Genomic DNA, 21042 nt, shown 5'->3' on the forward strand with positions numbered 1-21042 from the left:
GGCCCTGGGGCCAGCCCCCCTACCCTGTGGTAGCTGCTGCAGGGACACATCCAGGCAGAATTGTTTACACCTCTCTGATGAGCTGCTGCTTCTTCTGGCCAACATCAAGTGTCAAAAAGAAAATACCGAGCGGGGGGGGGGGTGCTTAGGAGGCTAATCTGTATGCGGGTGAGCAGGAGGGCTCTCCTCAAGCAGCCGCTGGCATCGGGGTGTCTCCAACGGGGAGCTGGGACCCTCAAAGTTTCCCAGGGGGTGGGGGGACAGTGCATGTGGTCGAAGAGATGTTCAGTCCAGGCTGAGGTGGGGTGAGCCTCTTGCCTCCCCTGCAGGCAGGGGGGAGGCAGAGCCCCCCTTTGCCCCCCTCTGCCCCCCATTTTAGCCACTCACCTAGGAGCACCCATGTGCTGGAGAGCCCTCTGCAGCCGGGGTGGGGGGGCTTCTTGCAGGGTGGGGGCTCCCACATTGCCTTTGTTCCCTTCAGACCCTCCCCTCGCCTCTGATTTTCCTTTGCGGCAGCTCCCGTGCTTGCCAAAAGAATGCACTGGATGGAGCGAGGGAGCGAGGCGTGCGTGTGTGCGCGCTTGTGCGCGCGTGTGTTGCCACTGACTTCATTAAAGCAAGCTGTCCCCGAGCTGCAGAGGCGCGGCAGCCTTTAATTTCGTGGCCCGGCTCCTGCAGGAAGCCAGCATCGCCTTGCGCGCTCCTGCCCTGGCAGCCGAGGGCTGAGCATCCATCCCTGCCACCGCGGGGGCTCTGCCCGCTATCCCTGCCCGCTGCCCTGGGGAGCCCACGGATGGGTGGCCGGGCTCCCGCAGGCTGCTGAAGATGGAGTCGGGAGGAGGGAGTTGGACACTTGGCTCCAACTAGGCTGGACCACGCTGCAACCTGTTCCCCCGGCCTCCGCTGCGCTGGGTGCTGTACCAAATTGCGTCTTCCTTTGCGACGGGGCGGATGGAAGGACTTGGATCCCAGCCCTTTCCCTACCTGATCCCTGCCGGCGGGCAGTCCCCAGGCTCTGCCTGGCTGGTGGGGGGGTTGGAAGAGGCTGGTTTGGGCTTGCGGGCAGAGCGGTGGGAAGGATCGGGCTGGGTTTAACCCCTTGCTTCGTGGTGGAAGGGTTTTAGGGACTGAGCTGCTGCGGCCTCTGCCGAGCCCCAAGGACGGCTCTCTGCCCTCCCTGCTGCCCGTGTGGCTGTTGGGGGGTCCCCGGAGGCGGCCAGCTGCCCCCCATGCCGTGCTGGAGCCGTGCATTCCTGCCTCTCCTTCTCCACGCGTGTCCCTGCTCACCCGGAGGGATGGAGGAGAGACAGAGCTGAGCATCACCCGGAGAGGAGGAGGGGGTTGTGGTTGGGACTGCGCCCCGCAACCCCCCTCCCTCTCCTCTCCCTCCCCTCCCCCCCCCACGCTGCCTCGGTGGTGCTGCTTTGGCTCACCTGTGTGTTTTCTTCCAGGATGGCTCGTTTTGGGGAGGCGGTGGCCGGCAGGCTGGGCTCCGGAGACGGGGGCTCCGACCAGAACCGGAGCCGGCAAGGACCCCCTGCCCCTGCAGGAGGGACCCCGGGAGCCTTCAAGCAAACCAAAGCGCAGAGAGCCCGGACTATGGCTCTGTACAACCCCATACCTGTCCGGCAGAACTGCTTCACCGTCAACAGATCACTCTTCCTCTTTGGGGAAGAGAACATAGTCAGGAAATACGCTAAGAAGCTCATCGACTGGCCATATCCTTTCTGCGCCCCCCCGTGAGCCCCCCCCTCCCTTGCTCCCTGGATTTGCCTCGGTGGCCGCCCAGGACACGTGTGTGTGGCACTAGCCAGCAGGTAAGCGCCTGCCTTCCGCTCTCGCTCTCCTTCGGCATGCGGAGAGGGGTGCCCTGTCCCCTGGGGATGCTCTCCATGCCCTGTTGCTGCTTCCCCTCCTTGCCTGGTGGGGAGCTGAGCCCCTTCTTCCCACAGGGAATCCCCTGGCCCCTTCTTGGGCTCGGATCTGGAAGCCCCTCATGCCGGCAAGGAGGGGGTACTCTCATCCCGGTGTAACCCTGCATGCTTTAGGATGCTCTCTGTGTGCGCGGCGGTGGGGAGGGGTCGAGGCCTTTCCTCTGTGCCTCGATGTCTTGCTGGAGTTTTGTCAACCCACCCCACCTGGAGCCACCCATCCCGTTGGGGAAGGACCCCCTGGGAGCACCACGAATCTCCAGTCCCTGTTGGGTGGCGGCTTTGTCCCCTCCTCCGCCCGCCTGCGTGTGCCCTCTTTGCTGCCGATCACACCTGGCAGGGGCGTACCCATCCTTGCCCTGCAGCCCCTGGCCCCCACGGCAGCTCTGGGAACTGGCTGCCCTCTCCCTCCCTCCCTCCCTGTGGCAGAGGGGAATATGCTGAAAACCTCTGGCTGTGCCCCACAGCCCCTTTGGGGGCTGGCACGGGGAGGACTGTGGTTTATCCCAGGGATCCTCCTCCTAGGGCTGGGTGGAGGGTGCAGATGCCCCCACTCCTTCCCTTGCTTCTCCATCCTTTCATACACCCCCACGCGCTTCTCCGTCCTCTCATCCTCCCTGCGGTGCCCCTGGGTACCCTGGCCAGTGCCCAGTGCTGCAGCACCCATCTCCCCATCAGCCTGGGCTCAGCACGCTGCTGCTCCCAGTGTCCTCCCTGGGCTTTGCCCCCATGGAAGAGCCGAGCTTGAAAACTTCAGCGTGGCCACGCTTTGGCTTTAGGACCCTCCCCGTGCCGTTTTCTGCAGTGGTGATTACATGCGGCTCTTGCTGCTGCTGCTGCTTTCTCTCCCTGCAACTTGTTGGTTAACTTGCTGGCTCCGCCGGCAGGCGCGGGAGAGCTTGCCCTGGTGCCAAGCAGCAATGCCCTGGTCTGGTGCAACAGGTACCTCGGGGAAACCCTCTGGTGAGGCATAGGGATGCAGGACAGGTCACCCACCCTGCTGAGCATCACCAGGGGAGTAGTCCCTTTGCAGCTTCGTTGCATTGGGTTGAGCCTCTGCCAGGCAGGAGGTGGTCCTGGCTGAGGAGCTGCAAAGCCCCCAGGCTTGAGGGGGTGACCTGGGGGTGAAGGGGCTGTTTCGTAGGGGGGCTGAATTCCTCGTGGCATCCCTAAATCTGTCCCTGCCAGCAGCACCCACTGAGTGGGCGGCTGCAGGAGCATTGGTGCGGTAGCGAGGATGGGGACGCGGCAGCTCAGCTCAGAGCCCTGTAGGGCAGCGGCCAGGCTGGCCTGCCTGCTTTTCCAGAATATGCCAAATTATTCCTGTGCTTTTTCAGCAGGGTGTGGGAGGCCCTCGCCCCTTTGGCTTTCATTTAAAGCAAGAAGGAGCTGGGGTACTGCCACTGGCCCAGCGCTCCCCGCGTGGGCCGGGGTCCCGTGCCGGTGTGATGTCTCATCTCTAGGCAGCTGCTGTCTCCTAGAGACTAGAGCTTCACCACCGCGTGGTAAAAACTCCCCAGCAGCATTCTTTCCTGGAATTTGCAATGCATGAGGGAGATGGGCTCATTTGATATTTTTTTTCTAGAAGTAAGTGACATATCCCTGTATGAGTGCTTGGAACGGGTGTGCTCAGGCGCGGGAGCTGAGCATCCCTGCCTGGCTCCCACCTGGCTGCCATCTCTTTCTAAGAAACCATCCACCCCAGAGCTCCTCTGCACTACTGGAGCTCTCGAGGGCTTGGGGATGGACAAGGTGTTTTGGTGATGAATTTGGTGAGGCTGGCCAGGCAAGTTGTTACCATCTTGCTAGCTGTAGCCTGGTGCACACACAGCTGGTGCCTTTTGGTAGGGCTGGGGAAAACGTGTGAGCGTCTCGGCTGCCTGGCCTGAAGCCCGTGGCATTGCTTCTGGGCGAGGGTGGTTTGGGGAGGTGAGTGTTGGAGCTTGGCCACAGTCAATGAGAGCTGCTGGCCTTGGGATGGAGATGGGCTGGTCCTGGCACTGTGGATTGGAGTGGGCACGACGTTGAGGAAAGCCAAAGGGGCTGGGGTGGAGCGCGGGGAGGAGTGGAGGCTCTTCTTCATCCAGCTTCAGTTGACTAGGTAATAGGGCTAAAAATAACTGGTGATTCAGGCCTGTATATCTGCTGGGTAACTGTATAATTATAACCAGCAGCCTCTGCAGTTTGGCTTCCCAGTATAAATAGGGATGATGCATGGAGGGGAAGGAGGAGAACTAGGAACAACTGGGATTGGGATGCAGCTCCATGGGGAGATGAGTCTTTGCGAGTTCCTTGCTAGAAAGCTCAGTGTGTTACCTCCACTGGAGCTGCTCTTTTTGCCAGTCCTGCCCAAAATGCAAGGCAGCTGCTGTTCTGGCTGTAGGAACATCTACTCATCTTCTCCTTCAGAAACATACTGCCTGTTCTTCTCCTGCTGATGGCCAGGCCTTTAGCCCTGATTTCATTTGTTCGGCTGCCTGGAAAGCTGCAATTCAGTTAGCACATGAGATGGGCTGCAGCTCATCTATATCTGCTCCGTTCTTTGTCTGCTTAATCACATTTGACCTGGATAAGATCCCTCTCTCTCTCTCCAGAAAGGCCAGATGACACTGTGTGGCTCTGGCTACGTCCCCAAGGACAGCCTCTGGCTGCAGGTGCACACTGGCCACTGTACCTGTCCCCCAGGTTTGGCGGGGGAGAGGAATGTCCATCAATTTTCTGGGGACCTTGCTGTTCCTTGCAGTGAGGGATGGCTCCTATCTCAGTCCCTCTGAGGGCCAAATTTGGTGTTGGGCTGGCCAAGAGCAGCCGGGGTGTCTGCAAAGCCCCGGAGCGCATCCCCAGTGCGACACACATGGGGATTTTGCTCCGTGGGATGTACACCCGCGTGTGCCTAAACAGTCTTGTTCATGCTGACTCCCACTTTGACCCGGGCATCTCTGATGCTGCATGGGTGCTACCCATCGGGGACCCTGGCAGTGTTATGCCCCATCTGGGGCAAGTGTCTTCTACACCTTTGCTTTTGCCCAGAGAAGATTTAAGCAGGTCCTGTCTCCCTGCAGGAAGAGCTGCGCCATGTCGTGACATCCTTGGGCAGCTCCCTCCTTCTTGCACCACCCAAGAACGTGTCTCCCTCCACCCCCCCAGGCTGTTTTCTGTGCCCTTCATTCATCAGATTTGAAATTGTTGGGCTTTTTTTTTTTTTTTTTTTTTTTTTTTTTTCTGGGAGGGGCGAGTAGGTGTAATGGCAGGTCCATCTTTTTGACAGCCGGGGAGAGCGAGGCTGCCTGTCAGATGGTGAATTTAAACAGAGGCAGCTGTTGTCATGGTGACGCCAAGTTGCATCCTGTTGCTGTGGCAACCAAAGTTAAAAAACTGATGTTAAGGCAGGAAAATCACATGATGTAGTTTTTTTTTTAAAAAAAAAAAACAAAAAAAAAAAAAAAGAGGAGGAGAGATATTTGATTTCCAGTTTTTGAGCACAGGGTGAGGTGGGGGAGAAGGAGACGCTTCTCCACGGAGCTGTTTGCACGTGGCAGGCAGGCACCCCGCATCCCTACGGCAGTGCCAGCAGCGCAGGCAGCTCTGCCCGGACTGGCTCCTGCCTGACACTGCCTTCCATTGAGCCCCTGATGGAGACCAGACTGTCACGTTTTGGAGTTGTAAGCAGCAAAATCTATATCTGCAGATAGCAAGCAGAGTCTTCCCAGTTGAGGCATGTCCGTGCAGTGAGCTTTAGGAGGGCTGAGCGCCTTGCCTGGGTGCTCCCTGTGAGCTGTGCAGAGACACAAGCACAACCCCAAGCGCATACTCGCTCTCCTGAGCCTGTTTCATTGTGTGTAATGGGCACGCGGGAGCTGGCTGGTGTTCAAAATGTGGTGGGAGGATTTGGGGTCTGTCAGCACCTTGTCCCTCTGGCCATCGCTTTCTGTCAACCCCAGCAAAGCATGGCTGGGTTGGGAGCACTGGGTGGCAGGGCACAGGGATGGGGACAGACATGAGGGGCCACGGCTTTACAGATGCTTGAGGGCACTGGATAGCCTTATCTGCTGGGGGAACTTCCCCTGTGACCTCGGGGACAAGCCAGGGGGGGTGCTTCAGGGCTGGGGGACCCCAGAGGTGAATTAAGAGCACTCACGGTCTTTGCTCTGTTTGGCATTTTGGGTTTCTTTTGGAAAACGGCTTTGGAGAGGAGATGCTCGCTTTCCTGCTGGGGTATGGAGCTGAGAGGAGGGGGACCGGGGTGTGCTGGGGGTGGGGGTGCTGAAGAGGTGGGTATGTCTTCCTAGCATGCCTTATCTGTGTAGGGCAGGCAGCAGTGGTGGGGTTGGGACCAGCAAGATGAAGGCCGCAGATGTAGGAACTGAAGCTCCCTCTTATTGACACCTGAGCAGGGAAAGCCCCTCAGTGCAGCCAGTCCTGGGGGAAGCCTGAGGAGCGGTGGGAAACAGAGACTTAAAGCTTCCAGGAGATGTTGGAGCTGGGCTGGGTGATGCAGGCAGGGCAAAGGGTTAAATTGTTCCTGCCCTTCTTGCTGCTGCTCTAAGGTGGGCTTCCCCAAGAGGCCTTTTGGAGATGCCCACGTGGCCACGCTCCTCTGGCTCTTTTGGTCTTTCCCCACCTGCCCTACCAGGAGTGGGGAGAAGGCATGGTCACCAAAGGAGAGAGGTGGAGGCGGGCTCTCTGCAGCTGCTGGGCCTTGCCTACATCTGGGGAGGGATTTCTTTCACACCCAGTCTCTTGAGGGAGTTCCATCAATGTGCCATCAGCACTGTCAATCCATCTTCAGGACTTGGAGCTGGGCGCGTTCCCTGCGTTAGCAATATAGATGTTCTGGGTGGGTTGGTTCTAGCTCCCACTGGGGGAGGGAGGTGAAGAAGGTGCTCACAGCTGGAAGCAAGGATCCACCGGTGGCTGGACATCTCCCTGGTGCTCCCTGCTGGGTCCCACCAGACCCACCAAGGAACTCCAGCTCCAGGCATGGGGTTGGCCTGCAGTGCCTGCTCCAGGTGGGCTGGGGCATGGGTTGGGGGGGGGTGTCCATGTGTCCTGGGGGCATCTTTCCCACCTCAAATGCACTGAGAAGGAAGCGTGGAGCTGCAGGTGTGGTGTGCACTGGGATCAGCCAAGTTGCTAAGGAAACAAGTCAACGGTACAGGGGAGAGCGCGTTGGGTAAAGGAGATAAATCAATAAGAAAACCTATTTTTATCGGCTCCCTAATGATCCTCCAGGAGAAGCCAGACGAAGGAGGAGGAGAAGGCTGGAGGGAGACGGGCTTTCATTACCGGGCTTGGAGGGAGGCGAGTGCTACTCTGCATTTTGGATGGTTGGAAGGTTGTGTAATTAGACATTTAATGAGAGAGAAAACAAAGGAGTGATAGAGCGTTGTCCGGTGGGCTCCAGCTCTGAGCTGGGAGGATGCTTGCTTGGCAGGAGTGAAGTGTGCTGGCAAAATTCTCCTGGTTCAGCCAGATGTTCCAGCTGTTTCTTGGGGAGGGTTTTCTTACCCTCAGCCTCTCAAAACCTGGCACGGCTGGAGCTACGGGGGCTTGTTTCCATGGGGTTGCTGCCTGGCAGCTTTCACCCAGCTCTTGATGCAATAACTCAGGCTCGGGTCCTTGGAAAACTGGGCTAGCGAGGTTTGGAAGAGTCATTTTTGGCAGCGACCTGCTTAGGTCACTGCTTAGGGCAGCGATTGCCCTGTTTCCCTTAGACTTGATATCTGTTGACCCACATGCTTGTGCACTTGTCTGAGGTGGAGTGGGGATGCGCTCCTGTGCTGGGGCCGTGACAGATGTGCACGGTCTCTACACTGTCGAGCCAGATGTTGGAGCCAGCAAGGAAACACAGAGGCAAGCTGAGCCGTTAGAGGTGGTCCTGAGTCCCCCAGGCACTGCTGGGCAGGGCTCCTGTGCTGCTGGCTTTGGAGAAGTTAGATTTTTCCCACCTGGGTGTTTTCCCTGTGGGATTAGCAGATGCAGGAGGGAGGTGGTAGATGCCTGGCGCAGCGGGGAGAGGCACGGGATGCTCCGCTGGGCGGGATGCTCGGCAGGGTTAGCCATGCCGGGGCAGCCAGACGGACTCGCCACGCTGTTCCCACACTTCTCATCTAGCAGGAGCCGTGCAATGAAATCTTCGTTTGCATTAAGCCTCAGAGGAAAACTTCTGGCATCTGGCCTCTCCCTGAGCACAGGGAGCTGCTCACGAGTTGTGCCTGGTGGCACCGAGGTCTGAGTGGTGAGCTCTGTAGTGGTCCCTTTTTTGGTTTGCCTCTAACTTAGCAACCATGAATTGCACTGAGTGGCCTTTTAAGTGCCTTGGTTGCATTTTTCCTGGCTTTTCCTCTTACCGGGCTAAACAGCTTCCAGCTGGTGCAGGCTCCCCTTGGCTGCCCGTCTTGGCCAGCTCTCCTGGGACCTGCTTAGATGCCCGGCCCCACTCCCACCTTGCCCACATGCTGCAGCGTGCGCGGGGTCGCTGCAGCCAGGGCTGCTGCTGCTGGGGTCACTTCACGGTTTCCAGTTTCCCATGCTGGTGGCCAGCACCGGGATGTCTTCTCTTGCCCATGCCATGGGCTCAAGGCCACATGTTTAAAGCATCTCGCTGCGGTCAGTAGCTTTGGTGGCCAAAAGACAAGGTTGCAAAAGAGAAAATCATCTCTTTTCCTGGGGGAGATGGCACGGGTGTTTGGCACCTCCTGGCCTGAGTGGTGAAGCTGCCTGGTCTGGAGAAGCCTGGTGTGGTGGGGAAGGGCTCAGCCAGGGTGCTGCTCCCCACGCCGGCTTGGGGTGGTGGGAGTGTGGGTGACTTCTTTATGGTCAAAAGTATCCCAGGTGGAATCACATCCCCTTTCCCCAGACACAAGCCTTGGGAAGGTGGCAGTCCCCTCCTGGGGTGGCCACTGGTGCCAGCGGTGACGGTACCATAGCTGCAGTTTTTTTGGCTTCCACAGAGGTAGGGTGTGCTGCCTGCTGATGAATCTCACCTCATCTTGTTATTGAGGACAACAGGGGTTTTATTGCAAAGATGTGGTAAAGATGGGTGGGAAATTGGAAAGATGTGGCTGTTCTGTCACTTGGAAGTGCTTTGTTTTCAGGGTCTGGCAGTGGGCCAGGCAGGAGGAGGGAGCTCTGTGCCCCCACCTTGCTCCCAGCAGCCCCTGTGAATCAAAAGGCAGGCGGGAGCTGAGTTTGGGGTGCTCTGCTGGGTGTCAGCCTGCCCTTTCCTCCGCCTCCCCACTCACTCAGGTCCTCAGGTGCCAGAATCTGCTGCCGCTTGTCCTGGTGTGTGGTTGCTTCTGGAGAAGGGTGTGCAAGTCCTTAGGATGCTCATAAGCATCCACCCAGATCCTGTTGGTAAGGTACTGCTGCCCTTGGGGTCTCGCTGAAGCACGGCTGAGCTGGGATGTCTCCGCAGGGGGTTGCCACCCTGCCTGGAATGAGGCTCAGATACAGGTGCCATCAGTGTCTTGAGTTGCAGATGCTCAGCCCGGTGCTCTGCAGCTCCCAGCGCTGCCTGGGCTCACCCTGCCACCCACAGGGTGCTTGGCAAGGGATCCTCAGTTCCCGAGGCACGTCCACCGCTCCAGCGCTGGGCACGGGGGGGGCTGGTCCAGACTGAATCCCCAGAACCTGCTAGGGATGCCCTGTCCTCCTCAGGCTGTGCAGATGGTCCCTCCCATGAGGGTGCTTTATGACCAGGGCTGCTGATCGCCCATGATGCCCCTTTTCCAAGCCCCCTCTCCTGTTGCTTCATGACGGAAGAGAGAAGGCAAGCAGCAGGGCCATGGCACGAAGGGATGTGCCAGCCCCAGCCCTCAGCATGCCAAGATAGGGATTGTGCCAAACCCTCTTCTAGACAAAGCCTAATCTGCTCAGAGCCTGGCTGTCCACCTTCATACTTGTGTCCATCTTCTGGGCTCCCACCACAAGCGGCATCTCTCTCCCAAGAGAGTTCAAAGCCCAGCAAAGGCCGTTGGTTAACGTCCCGTGAACTCGGAAAGGAGGTGATGAGGCTCAGCAGGTCTCCAGTGAGGAAGATCTTGGGGACTCTCAGTTCTCTTGTCACCCCTCTCTTTTCCAAACGGTACCAAGGTGGGCTTCACCCTCCTGCTCAGAAGCAGCGGGGAGGTGAAACCTGGGCTGTGTGTGTGCGTGTTCCTGTGGGGAAAGTGGTGGCGGTGGCAGCTGATGAGCAGGTGAAATGAAGGGCTGGCAGGGCGGGGGAGGTGGGTTGGGGTCGTCATCCATCTCTCCTCTGCTCCTTAACTCCCCTTCACTCCCTTCGAATACATGATCTTGGCGACCATCATTGCCAACTGCATTGTGCTGGCGCTCGAGCAGCACCTCCCTGAGGATGACAAGACGCCCATGTCACGGAGATTAGTAAGTACCTCGTGTCCGTCCCTCTCTGCCCTGCATCGGGGGGTGGGGGTGGGGTGTGTCTGGGGAGTGAGCAGGGGCATCAGCCAAGGGGAGCCACCCTATCCTACAAGCTGATTTCTTCTGGTTTCAGGGTGGTAGGGCGGGAGGTTTCCTCTTGGACCAGCTCCTCCAGCCTTCCTGGGGCTGTTGTCACCTACTCCTCCTCCATGGAAAGGGTTCGGGAAGGTTTAAGCCCCTGAAAACGTGGGGTAGGGAAGGGGGACTGGGCAACTTGAGTGGGTCATAGCCATCCTCTTTTTATTTCCAAGGCTGGTGCTGGCTGGGGAAGGGTTGGGAAAGCTCCCAAAGGAGAGGACAGGGCTGGGGAAGGTGGGGTGGGATGTGAGTTGAGTCAGTGTGAAATGGCTGGTGCTGTGTTTGCCCAGTATCCCCCTCTCACCATGTCACCTATTCCCCTCTGGCAGGAGAAGACGGAGCCCTACTTCATCGGGATTTTCTGCTTCGAGGCTGGGATTAAGATTGTGGCTCTGGGGTTTGTTTTCCACAAGGGCTCGTACCTGCGCAATGGCTGGAACGTCATGGACTTCATCGTGGTCCTCAGTGGGTGAGTCAGGCGGCGTGGGACTCTTGGTGGGCTTGGTCAGCAAGGCATGGAGGCTCATTCCAGTGGGGACACGAGCTCCAGGATCTGGGCAAGGCTGTGATTTGCTGTTGTTGGTGGTGTTTCTTCATCCCAGTGAGGGAGGGGAAGGTGGTTCCCTGTGCTGAAGGCTCCTGTGTTGGCTTTGCTTGGGCAGCTGGTGGTGGGATGAGGTTCCTCACTGGGTGAGGAGGGCTGGCTCTGAGGGCATCATGTCTAGCTTTCCTCAGCTGGTGGCCTGGCATCTGTCACCCGTCTGGGTGTGGGACAAGGTGAGGATGAGGTAGGAGCGTGGCCTGATAAGCAGCTGAATATGGTCTGGGAGAAGTTTTAGTCAAACCCTACATGGGGAAGGAAAAAATCTCTTCTCCTCTTGCCCTCCCAAGTACTTTCCAGTTTTGCTCCAGTGCTGGGGGTTTAGGAATGAGGTCTGGGTGGAGCCATGTTCCCAGGCAATGCTTGCTCAGGGTCCCAGCACGCAGCAATGATGCTGGGGGTGGTAGCACACAGAGCGTCACAGGTGCTGATTGTGTCACTGGTGGCGTCACCTGCCAGGGATGTGGCCCAGATTTGAGTCCTGCTTGCTGTACATGGGCTCTGCTGGCGACATAGAAATGAGCAGGGGCATTTAGGCTTGTGTTAGCCAACGCTGGCAATTGGCTTGAGTCCCCCAGGGTGACCTCCTGGGCTCCTCACTGTGTAGAGGGCAGACGGGTGCCTGCAGCCACTGAGAACCTGGGGAAAGGGTGCCTGGATTGTGGCTGTTCCTTTTTGCATGCTGATGGAAACACCGTGTTCAGAGGAGCTGGTTTGGTGCCTACAAACAGATGGTGCCTGTGGATCCCCGAGTACTCCATGAGCTCTCCTGGGTGCAGAGCAGCTGCAGGGCTGGCTGGGAAACTGAGGCATGGGAGCCAGGCGAGATACCTGGGGGTCTCTCCTGAGTTGCTTGCTGCACAGACCTATCTGTTGGCTTGCAGGGTAGTGGCACCACATGGGATGTGACACCCAGTTGGGTGTTTGGAGGAGGAAGGGGGATGCTGACCCTGGTGCTGCCAGGGATGTGGTGATGGGTGCTGCTTGTCTATTGCAGAGAGGTGTAGTTAGAGCTATGCTTGAGGAAAGGCTTGAGGAGAACATGGCTAGGAACATTTTGATTCCCTTGGTCCAGTGTGGACCTGGATGGCCTCGCTGGGGCGTGGGACTGTGTCTGCCTGTGAAGACAAGGGGTCTCAGTGTGCTGGTGGTGGGGTGATGCTCCTCGGTGGACAGCAGACAGGCTGCCTGTGGGCAGTGCAGCCATCACACAGGATGCTGCTGGCTCTTCTGCATCTGCAAAGCGACCCTCAGGGGATGGCTCCGTGGCCTGGCGGGCTCGCTGCTGTGGGGACAGTGGCTGGGCACAGCTCTTGGGCTGGACAAAGGTGCGCACCCCGGTAGCAGCAAGAGGGGGTGTCTCAGCATCACTGTGTAGCTGCGGTGCTGAGCCGGGTGTGCAGAATGCATCCAGGCGCCTGGGAAATGCCCATCGCTGTCTCCTGGCCCGGGCATCCTCTGGGGCTTGGGCCAAGGGGAAGCACTGGGCTGGAAGGGGGGGTCACCACAGACCTCTCCCCGCGGCTCCAGGCAAGCTGACTGTAACCAAGCTGGTGCTGAGTCAGCGCTCAGCAATTACTCACTCGTGAAAGCCTCGCCAGCTCCTTTCGGTGCCGTGCCGGGCCCCATGCCAGGGAATCAATTGTCCATGAAGGGCTGCTAGCGCCGATGCCGGCTGCCCTGCCGGGAGGTGCCCAGTTGCCCCTGACACCACTGGTTACATGCGGGCACAACCCTCCGGGGTCTGCTTCGCCACCATCGCCCCCTCACATCCTGGTGTTTGCTCCAGCAGGATGAAACTCTCCCCTAGAAATGCCTGATTACCTGCTGGCTTTGCTCCAGCAGTGCCAGCGCCCCCCTGGCATGTGCTCACCAGCCTTTTGGTGTGGATTCTGGTGTGTGATGGGTGGAGGAGGCAACCCACAGGTTTTCATCCTGGACCGGTTTCGGGGAGGATTGGGTCACTGAGGGATCAGCTGGACCAGGTCATGGGTGCCTCTGTGCTGTTCAGCTCTTGCTTTTGCCATGAGGTGCTGAAAAGGTTCTGTTCTTGGGCGCCATAGTTGCACCTCCCTCGCAAGAACCTCTTGCCTGTTTTGATCTGCTGAATTATTGGCAAATTTCTTCAGCAAATAATCCTTGGCTGGCAAATGACTTGCAAACAGCTTGTGGGAGAGGGTTTGCACTTGGCGGTTCATGCTGTGTCGGTTGTGTAAGGCGGGTGGTGAAGTCTGCACGGGGGACGTGTGCAGGCGCCTGGCGGGTTCAGGATTGTCTTTGTGGACTAAAGCTTAACGCTTGATTAATATGTGTGTCTGGACAGAGACTATTGAGCTTGGGAGAATTAACGGTCGTTAGGATCTTGTAGCAACTTAGCAAGAGACAGTGGCCGTGGTGGAGGGGATGTTGTGAGCATCGGAAGTGTAGGATAGCACTCGCCTTGGGATGTGCTGACAGGTTTGGGATGCTGATGCATCCCATGGTGATGGATCAGAGAGGATATCCACGTGAGCAGGACCCGCCCCCAGATCTAATCCTGGATGGACTAGAGGGACCCAGCATCATGCTTGCTGGCCCTTGTCCTTCCAAGGCTGACACAGGGTACTACTCTTCCTTTCTGGACTTATTTTTTGTCACATATCTGATGGGAGAGGTGCTCGATGCAGGTGGCATCATGGCCCCAGACATCCCATTGGGGTTTCCATGAGCAGTGGGATAGCCCGGGCATGGTCTCCCTGGTATAAATTAGCCTCATGGGGGGCTACTGCTGTGAGAGGTCTCCTGGGACCCTGTGCAGGAATGGGTGGCTTTGACTTGGGTTCAACTGGTGTTTGCTTCTTGTATCAATAAATCCAGATTTTTTTCATCTCAGTGGAAATCAACGCCCACCTAAAACTCCCTGATGCTAAAGCTTCCACTGGGGAACTAATAGTCACATTTGTAAACCTGCTCTGTTTATAACCTGTGGTTTCCAAATCATCATTGCTGTCTGAAAAAAACCCAGCCTGTTCTCCCCCAGCTAAAAATATTTTTAACCAAAAACGTGCATAAAATACCTTCACTCATTCTCAGGCAGAGCCGGGGAGGGGAAGGTCTGTGTTTCCCCTGGGGCTTGGGGATGCTTGCCTTGCTCATGCATGAACCAGAGCTGGCTGGGCACTGAAGCTGGACTTGTGACCTGCTCAGTGCAGTGTGTCTTGGACCAAAAAGGGGAAAACTTCTCAGAAATGAGCAGAAAGGGCAGCGGGAGCTTTGTGACCTCTTAATCGGTGGTCCTGAGATGGTGAGGTTGAAGGAGCTTCAGCCATCAGCAACTGGAGCATCAGCTCCCTGCTCCCCAGGTCCCATTGGCGTAATGAGTAGAAAACGAGGTCCCAAGGGCAGCCTTCCCTGTCCTATGCCATATTTGAAGGTGCTCATGGAAAAAGAATGGTTAAACTCCCTCTGCAAATATCCAGGTGGGTGTGTGCTTCACACACTCCAATGCCTGAGCATCACAGCATCGTGCTGCCTTTTTTATAGCAGTTGCAGCAGTAATACAATAACACCTTACGTGAGAGGTGAAGGGGTGGGGGAACGCTTCTAACAACAGGGGGAAAAAAATCAAAATGGAATTCAAAAGGCCCTTGTGAAGTTGTGCTGCTCGGGAGCTTGGGGAAGCAGCCGTTGTAAAGCAGGATAAATACACCGGGTTGGCTAAAAGGAAGAGCTGGCGTCAGGGGTTTTCGGAGGGTTTAATAACAGCTGCTACACCTGGATGCCTTTTGTGAAGCCCTTGGGCACTGTGGTTTTCATTAAGGGATTTTGTGGGGTGGAGCGTGGCCAAGGAAAGGCAGGAATGAATGATCGCCAGCGGTGCCAGCCATGCCCTTAGCAAGCCTGGAGCCAACCGGCTGGGCACCAGCCTGTGACAGCAGAGGAAAGCCTGACTCTCCCAGTCCATGTGCTGGCCTAAAACCCAAAGTCCTCTCCCTGCAAGGGCAAGCTGCAGTTGCGAGCCTGGCCTTTCCATCTGACCTCCTGGTGAAATCCCTCGTGTGCCGCAGGGTTGCAATGTGAGCGTGGGGATGAGGAGGGCAGGGTGGCTTGTTGCTGGTTGTGGTGCTGCCTGGATGTTTGGGCGCCCTTTTCGCAATTCCCTTGAGCTCCCCCATGGTAGAGAAAAAGGATGCTTTGCCCTCTGGTATTCAGTGCGCCTTGAGCAACCCAAGTTCTGTGTGTCTGAGGTGGTCTTTTTGATCATCGAGGTCCAGAGAGGTCCTTGAATGGCACTAGCAGCAGCTCTGTGTGGGAATATTCATATACCGCATCCCTTTGTGGTTTGGGGTGCCAGCCCCCAGCAGCGTGCCTGGCATGCCATGCATGTGTGAGAGCACCCATGTGCACACACGGGCTAGGAAAAGGCTCTTTCCCTGGCGGAGCACAGCCCACCGCCATGCAAGGAAGCTTGGGGGGAGTGGATATGAGGCTTGGAGAGCAAGCGTTAAATTGGAGCATAAGTGCAGCATCCCAACACAATTATTTGGCAGGAACCTGTACCACTGCAAGGAGTGTTGTCCTATAAGATGAACCAGTAAAGAGACAACCCCAAATCCAAAAGTGGAACAATGCTTTGATCACACCACAGATAATACTTTTTTTTTATTCCCTCTTCCCTTCATTTTCTTGCGTGAATAGTGCCGGTCTCCAACCCTATGTCTGCCCTATCTCCCACCCCCTTCCCAGCTCTTTCCTTCCAGGACAATTAGTAAAGTGTTTGGTCTTTCGTTTGGATGAATAATTAATTCCCCAGCTTTGTGAATGATTCATGTGCCATATACCACGGCAAGGGGCTGTGCCTGACATCGGCACCTCGTACAACATCTCCCTGGCCCCGTGAGGGGGTGGGGTGGCTGACGAGGGAAGAAGCCACTGGGGATGGGTGGTGGGGGGGGGCATGGGAGAGGCGCTGGGCAGGCAGACTCATGACACCCCACCTTTCCCTGGTACAGGATCGGGCCCACATGCCACTCACGTGCTTCACCCCGTCCTTCCCGGCTCCTCTTCCCTGGCGGTTGGTTTCCCGCAGCCGCTGCGCTGTGGAGTGAGTCAGTCCCTCCCACGCGACTGCTGGTCCCTGGGGGCATTGCCCCCCCTCCAGGCACCCCTCCGCCCCCGGCAGTCCCCAGGGGCTCCTTCCCCAGCCCTGACATCCTTGCAGAGCTCCTGGGCTGGGGTGAAGCCCTCGTCCTCCTGGAGGTAAAGCCTTGGGCCAAGCTGCCAAGTCCCTGTGCACCATTTCTTTGCGCTGCCGTGGACCTCGTGCCGGGAGAGGAGCTGTAGGGGAAAAACTCGGCTTGAGGGAAGGGTTTGTTTTCCACCATATCCTTATGTGAGAAGGTAGTATCACCCAGGCTTGGGTGGATATCCCTGGGGTCTAGGACCCCTCTCCTTTGGCATGAGCTCAGACAGATGCTGCTGCAGTACAGGGTTGCCTGTGCTATATTTCTCTTGCCGGAGTCAGCTCTCTGGCCTCCTGGCAATGACTACTGTAGGTTTCTACCAGGTCCTGTATGTGCAAATGTAGTTTCACCAGCATTTCTCCTCCCGCCACATCCTGCATCTGCTGAGAGATGTTGCAGGGGCTGGAGGTGGGAGGGAGATGCAGGCTTCGGCCAGCACCAGGGTGCAGAGGAGGGATGCTCCCTCCTGCACCAGATCCTGGGGGCTTCTCCAGGCAGAGGTGGCCTTGGGGGATCATTTTTTTCCCCCACACTGAAGGCTGGTGAAGGCAAATTCTGTTGTTCACCCACATCCCACTTTGCAGGGAGTTGGTGCCTAGTTCAGGGCTCTCGAAGCTGCCAGGAAAGATGGGATCAGCAGCTTTGCAGCAGCGCAATCCACTTGTGTCACGGCCCCAAAACCTAGAAAGAGCAAGTGAACATGATGGAGGCTTTGAGGTTGCTCTGAACTGTGCCGAGGGCAGGACTTGGACCTGGTGTCCCTGTCCCTCAGCATCCCCAAAGCGGGACCACTGTGCTCTCCTGGGGCATCCTCAGGGTGGGTGACCCGATCCCGCTGGCCCTTCCTTGAGTGGGATTTGGACCCAAGAGCCTAGAGTGCATCCTGCTGCTTGTGGTGCTGTCTGCAGAGAGAGGAGGGGTAGATTCACCAGCAGAAAAGGGCAAGAATAGGGTAAATTCATCAGGTAACTTACTTTCCATGAGCCGTTTGACCAGTGTATTAATTATGAAGTAGTCTCCCTCATAGAGTCAGGTGGCAGTGCAAGCCTTCAGGGGCCCTTCCACTTAATTATAAATATTAATTTGCATGTCAGCCAGCCAGCCAGCACCCTCCCTGCCCCAGATTTTGAGCTGAGATTAGTCTGTCTCAGCCGATCCCTCCCTGTACTCGGCACACCCTGGAGCTGCCCTTTGCTGGGATGGCTTGTCTGCATGTACCTCTGCAACGATCCCTGATGGAACTGGCTGAGGGATGCTCAGTTTGGGGAGGGGGGATGAATCGAGAGTCAATCTGATCATCTGGGGGTTCAGCTTTTGCTTGGGGTCCCCAGCACAAAGCATTTTGCAGCACGCCCAGAGCTGTGTGTGCTGTCCTCAAGGGCTGAGGCTTCAGGGCTGCTGGTGCTGCTCCTGGTGGGGTGATAGGGACAGGAGCGGGTGCAAGGCACAGCCTCTGGCGTGGACAGCAGAGGTGTAGTGGGTGCTGTAGTGTGTGATAGTGCCCGAATTTGGTACAGGCTCTGTGCTAGTAGAAGTGCTTTGTGTGGCCAGGGCCATTTGAGCATCACTCGTGGCTTATTCTTGCGAAGTTCCAAAGAGCAGAGAGTCAGTTAAAATGTGTGTGTTGTGTGATTTTTTTTCTTTTTTTGCACACTCCGAGAAGAGATCCATAGGTGCAGGCCTTCAGCTGGAGGCCGAGGGCATGCGCTTTGCTCAGCTGCTGCGAGCTGGAGTGGTGCCCGAGGGCTGAGCATCGCTCTGCCAGCAGCCAGCCCCAAAGCCTGCAGGTGCGGCGGGCCCAGCAGGAGCTTGCCCTTCGCTCTGGAGGCTGTAAATAAATAAAATAAAACAATCATCCTGGTTGCAAACACAAAGCATTGGATTTTTTTTTCCTCTCCCCCCCCCCCGAAAGCATGTTTTTGTCTGCTGGTGATTGCTCACTATTCAATTATACTTCAGGGGATTAGCATATATTTCCCATCCTGCCTCCTCTCTCCTTTTTCATTTGCATTCTTCCGATAGCTCCTCTCTGCTCTTTTCTCCACCTGAAGTCTCTTTTCCCCCTTTCCTCTGAAGAAGTAAAACTAACCCCTTTGCCTGGGTGACCTATAAAAACGCCTTCACTTCTTTTTTCTTCTTTTTTTCCTCCAGTACATATGATGAAAAGCATGAGATCATTGAGATTTTTATAGCCCAATCTGGCAGCTTTTTCAAATAACTTGGATGGTGAAATGTAATTTTAGTTTGGGTCCTTGCCTAAAAATAAAGAATAATTATTAGCACATCAGACGTGGATATTGTAAGTGATCGAAAAGGGTTTAAATTGTTCTACAGATACCGGAGCTGCCGCCCTGTGCCAGCACAAAGGTTTGTCACAGCCCAAGTCCCATCTCCATGCTGTGCATCCCGAGGAGCTGTAAGAAGCCCTAACGTGTGCCAATGAATCAGAAGTGGGTGTGCTAGGTGATACGGGTGGCTCTTTGCAAATTAAAAGAGAGGCATGTTTAGAGGGTTAACAAGCAATTAACAGGTGAGATGCTGAAGTTCAGAGCAGGAAGGTGTGTTTTGAGCATTGTGTATATTATTAGCAGTGATGTGGTGGTGGTGTCTGTGTGTACTAGTGAAGCCTGGCTATTGGGGAGAGGCAATCTCCGATACTTAGAATCACTGAAAGGCTTGGGAAAAGCAGGCAGAAGCCAGGCTTGTGTGCCTGGAAGCTTGCTTAGCTTTTTCCAGCCACCTCAATTGGTCTGAAGGTGGTCCAGGTTTGATCAGACCCTGCTCTCGGCGCTCTGGGATGGATGGGTTTGCCAGGAGCAGCTTGAGCAGTGCGTGCTCCCAGTGCATCTGCCCTCACTGGGAGCTGCAGCTCTGCCTGCAAAAGGATGCTCAGGCACCTGTTTCGTAGCGGTTGGTCATCTTTCTGTCATTGGTCAGGAGACATGTCTGCAGTGCAACCACCTCGCTCTGGTGATCTGTTCAAATCCCCTTCTAAAACAGCTTGTGATGTCCCTTGTCCCCCAGTGAGGACAAGGAGCATGTCACCTTGCCACACAGGAGTCCCATTCTTAGCAGCTAATTTAGAGCGCTGGGAAGTAGTGCCCTGAAATCGCCTGAACCTTGCCTGGAGGCTCAGCGCGACGGCTCCTGAGCCCTTCAAGCAAATCTGGGTTAGCAGAGGACTTTGCAGCCAGGGCGCTCTCCTTCCCTCCGCCGCGCCGGACCAGCCTTAGGTGATGGTCCTGCCCCAGGGAGGAGATGTGCGGTGGGGCTGGGACCAGTGACGGCTCCACCTCCACCACTCTGCCCAGCTGTGCTTGGCCACAGCTCCTGCTGCTCTGTGGTGGTAGGAGAAGGCTGTCGATCCTGCTCTGCTGCCAGGAGCCTTCCTGCTGGGCTTGTGTTGGCGAGCCCTCAGGAGAAGCACTGCAGCCTGTGTCCAGCCCAGGAGCATCCCTGGCCTCCTGGAGATGCTCCATCCTAGCTGGAGTCAGCACAGGGGCTGCAAATGCCTTTTCCCCACCCCTTTGGGAGGCTGGCTGGACACCAGGCGTTGGAACATGAGGAGCAAAGTTGAAGGAGGGTCTCGGGGTCTCCAGCATGCCATTGGACACAGCGTGTCCTCTATGCTGGCGTTTTGGGGAGCGCTGGGTTACCCTGCTCTCACAGGCAGGCTGCGTGAAAGAGATGAAAGCGCCTCTGCTCTTCTCTCTCCCACGTGTAGCTGAGTGGCCGTGCTTTATCATACTTATTGATTTTGATCTTACAACCAATTTAACAATGCAGCTCTCCCCAGCCTCTGGGTGCTCCTGACTTAATTAAGTCCCTCTTCTGCTCTCCCGTCAGCCCTGCGGGTAGTGGGGGCTGGTCACAGGCTGGGGAACAGGGACCTTGCCAAAGGAGGACAGGGGAAAGGGGTGGTGCTATCAAGGGTAAATGATGCCCATATACATCGGGGATAAGCAGCCTGGTACGCGGGGAAATGTGGGGGATGCTGGGGCCAAGCTTTGCAGCTGACCCTTTGTGCTGGGGCAGGGAGGAAGAGGAGGGTAGGAAAAGGAGTTGAAACAGTCGGGTTTGCTGATGTTAGAGCATTTCTGCTGCCAGGGTATCCTAGGAAACCCAACCGCCTTTCTGGAGGGACAGGTTGGTACCTGCCGTACCTCGGGGAGAGGGAGAGAGAAAGAGTGCTAATTGCTCAGCGCGCCAGAGAGCTGCTCTGGCCTGTAATTAGATGAATTAGTGGAACAATGACCCAATTTCCCTGGGTTTTTGGATTGCTGCAAACAACCCTGAGGTTGCTGCCTCTCTCTGTCCCGCTCTCCTCCCCATCGCCTGCTCCTCTGCTGCAGCACTCCCTCCTCCTCCTTGCCCAGCATCTGGGGACTGAGCCCTGGATGGGAGAGGAGCCCACGAGCTCTGGCACTGCGATCTGTGCTCCCGTGTCTCTGCCAGCATCCCTGACCCGCGTCACCCCAGCAGGTACAGGGGCCTCGAGTATTGCCGCTGCTGGACTCGATGTGCACCAGCTCCCTTCTGCCCCAATTTGTTTTCCAGAGATGGGCTTGAAAAAAAAATATCTTTGTGTTTTAAAGGAAAACCTCTGGAGTCCTTCCTGTGCCTGCTGGTTGCCTTCCAAGGTCATCAAACTTTCATTACTATAGATTTTTGAATGCATGTGAGGTTCTCGGCTCCTTGTCGGCAATCCCAGAGGTGGGACTCTAAGGAAGCTCCATATGTGGAAAAAGCCAGAGCAACTGATGGCTGG

The 21042-nt window shown here is 56.6% G+C and overlaps 1 protein-coding gene across 1 annotated transcript in view; it reads left to right on the forward strand.

Moving 5' to 3' along the window:
• CACNA1E (calcium voltage-gated channel subunit alpha1 E) overlaps nt 1–21042 on the forward strand; it is a 147556-nt gene that overhangs the window by 49804 nt on the left and 76710 nt on the right. Inside the window, 3 exon segments of the mRNA XM_040611360.1 lie at nt 1452–1718; nt 10211–10316; nt 10781–10920. Of these exon segments, the coding sequence (XP_040467294.1) occupies nt 1452–1718; nt 10211–10316; nt 10781–10920 (513 nt within the window).

This window comes from Falco naumanni, chromosome 11 (genome assembly GCF_017639655.2).
Source record: "Falco naumanni isolate bFalNau1 chromosome 11, bFalNau1.pat, whole genome shotgun sequence".
In the NCBI taxonomy this organism is placed as follows: Eukaryota; Metazoa; Chordata; class Aves; order Falconiformes; family Falconidae; genus Falco; species Falco naumanni.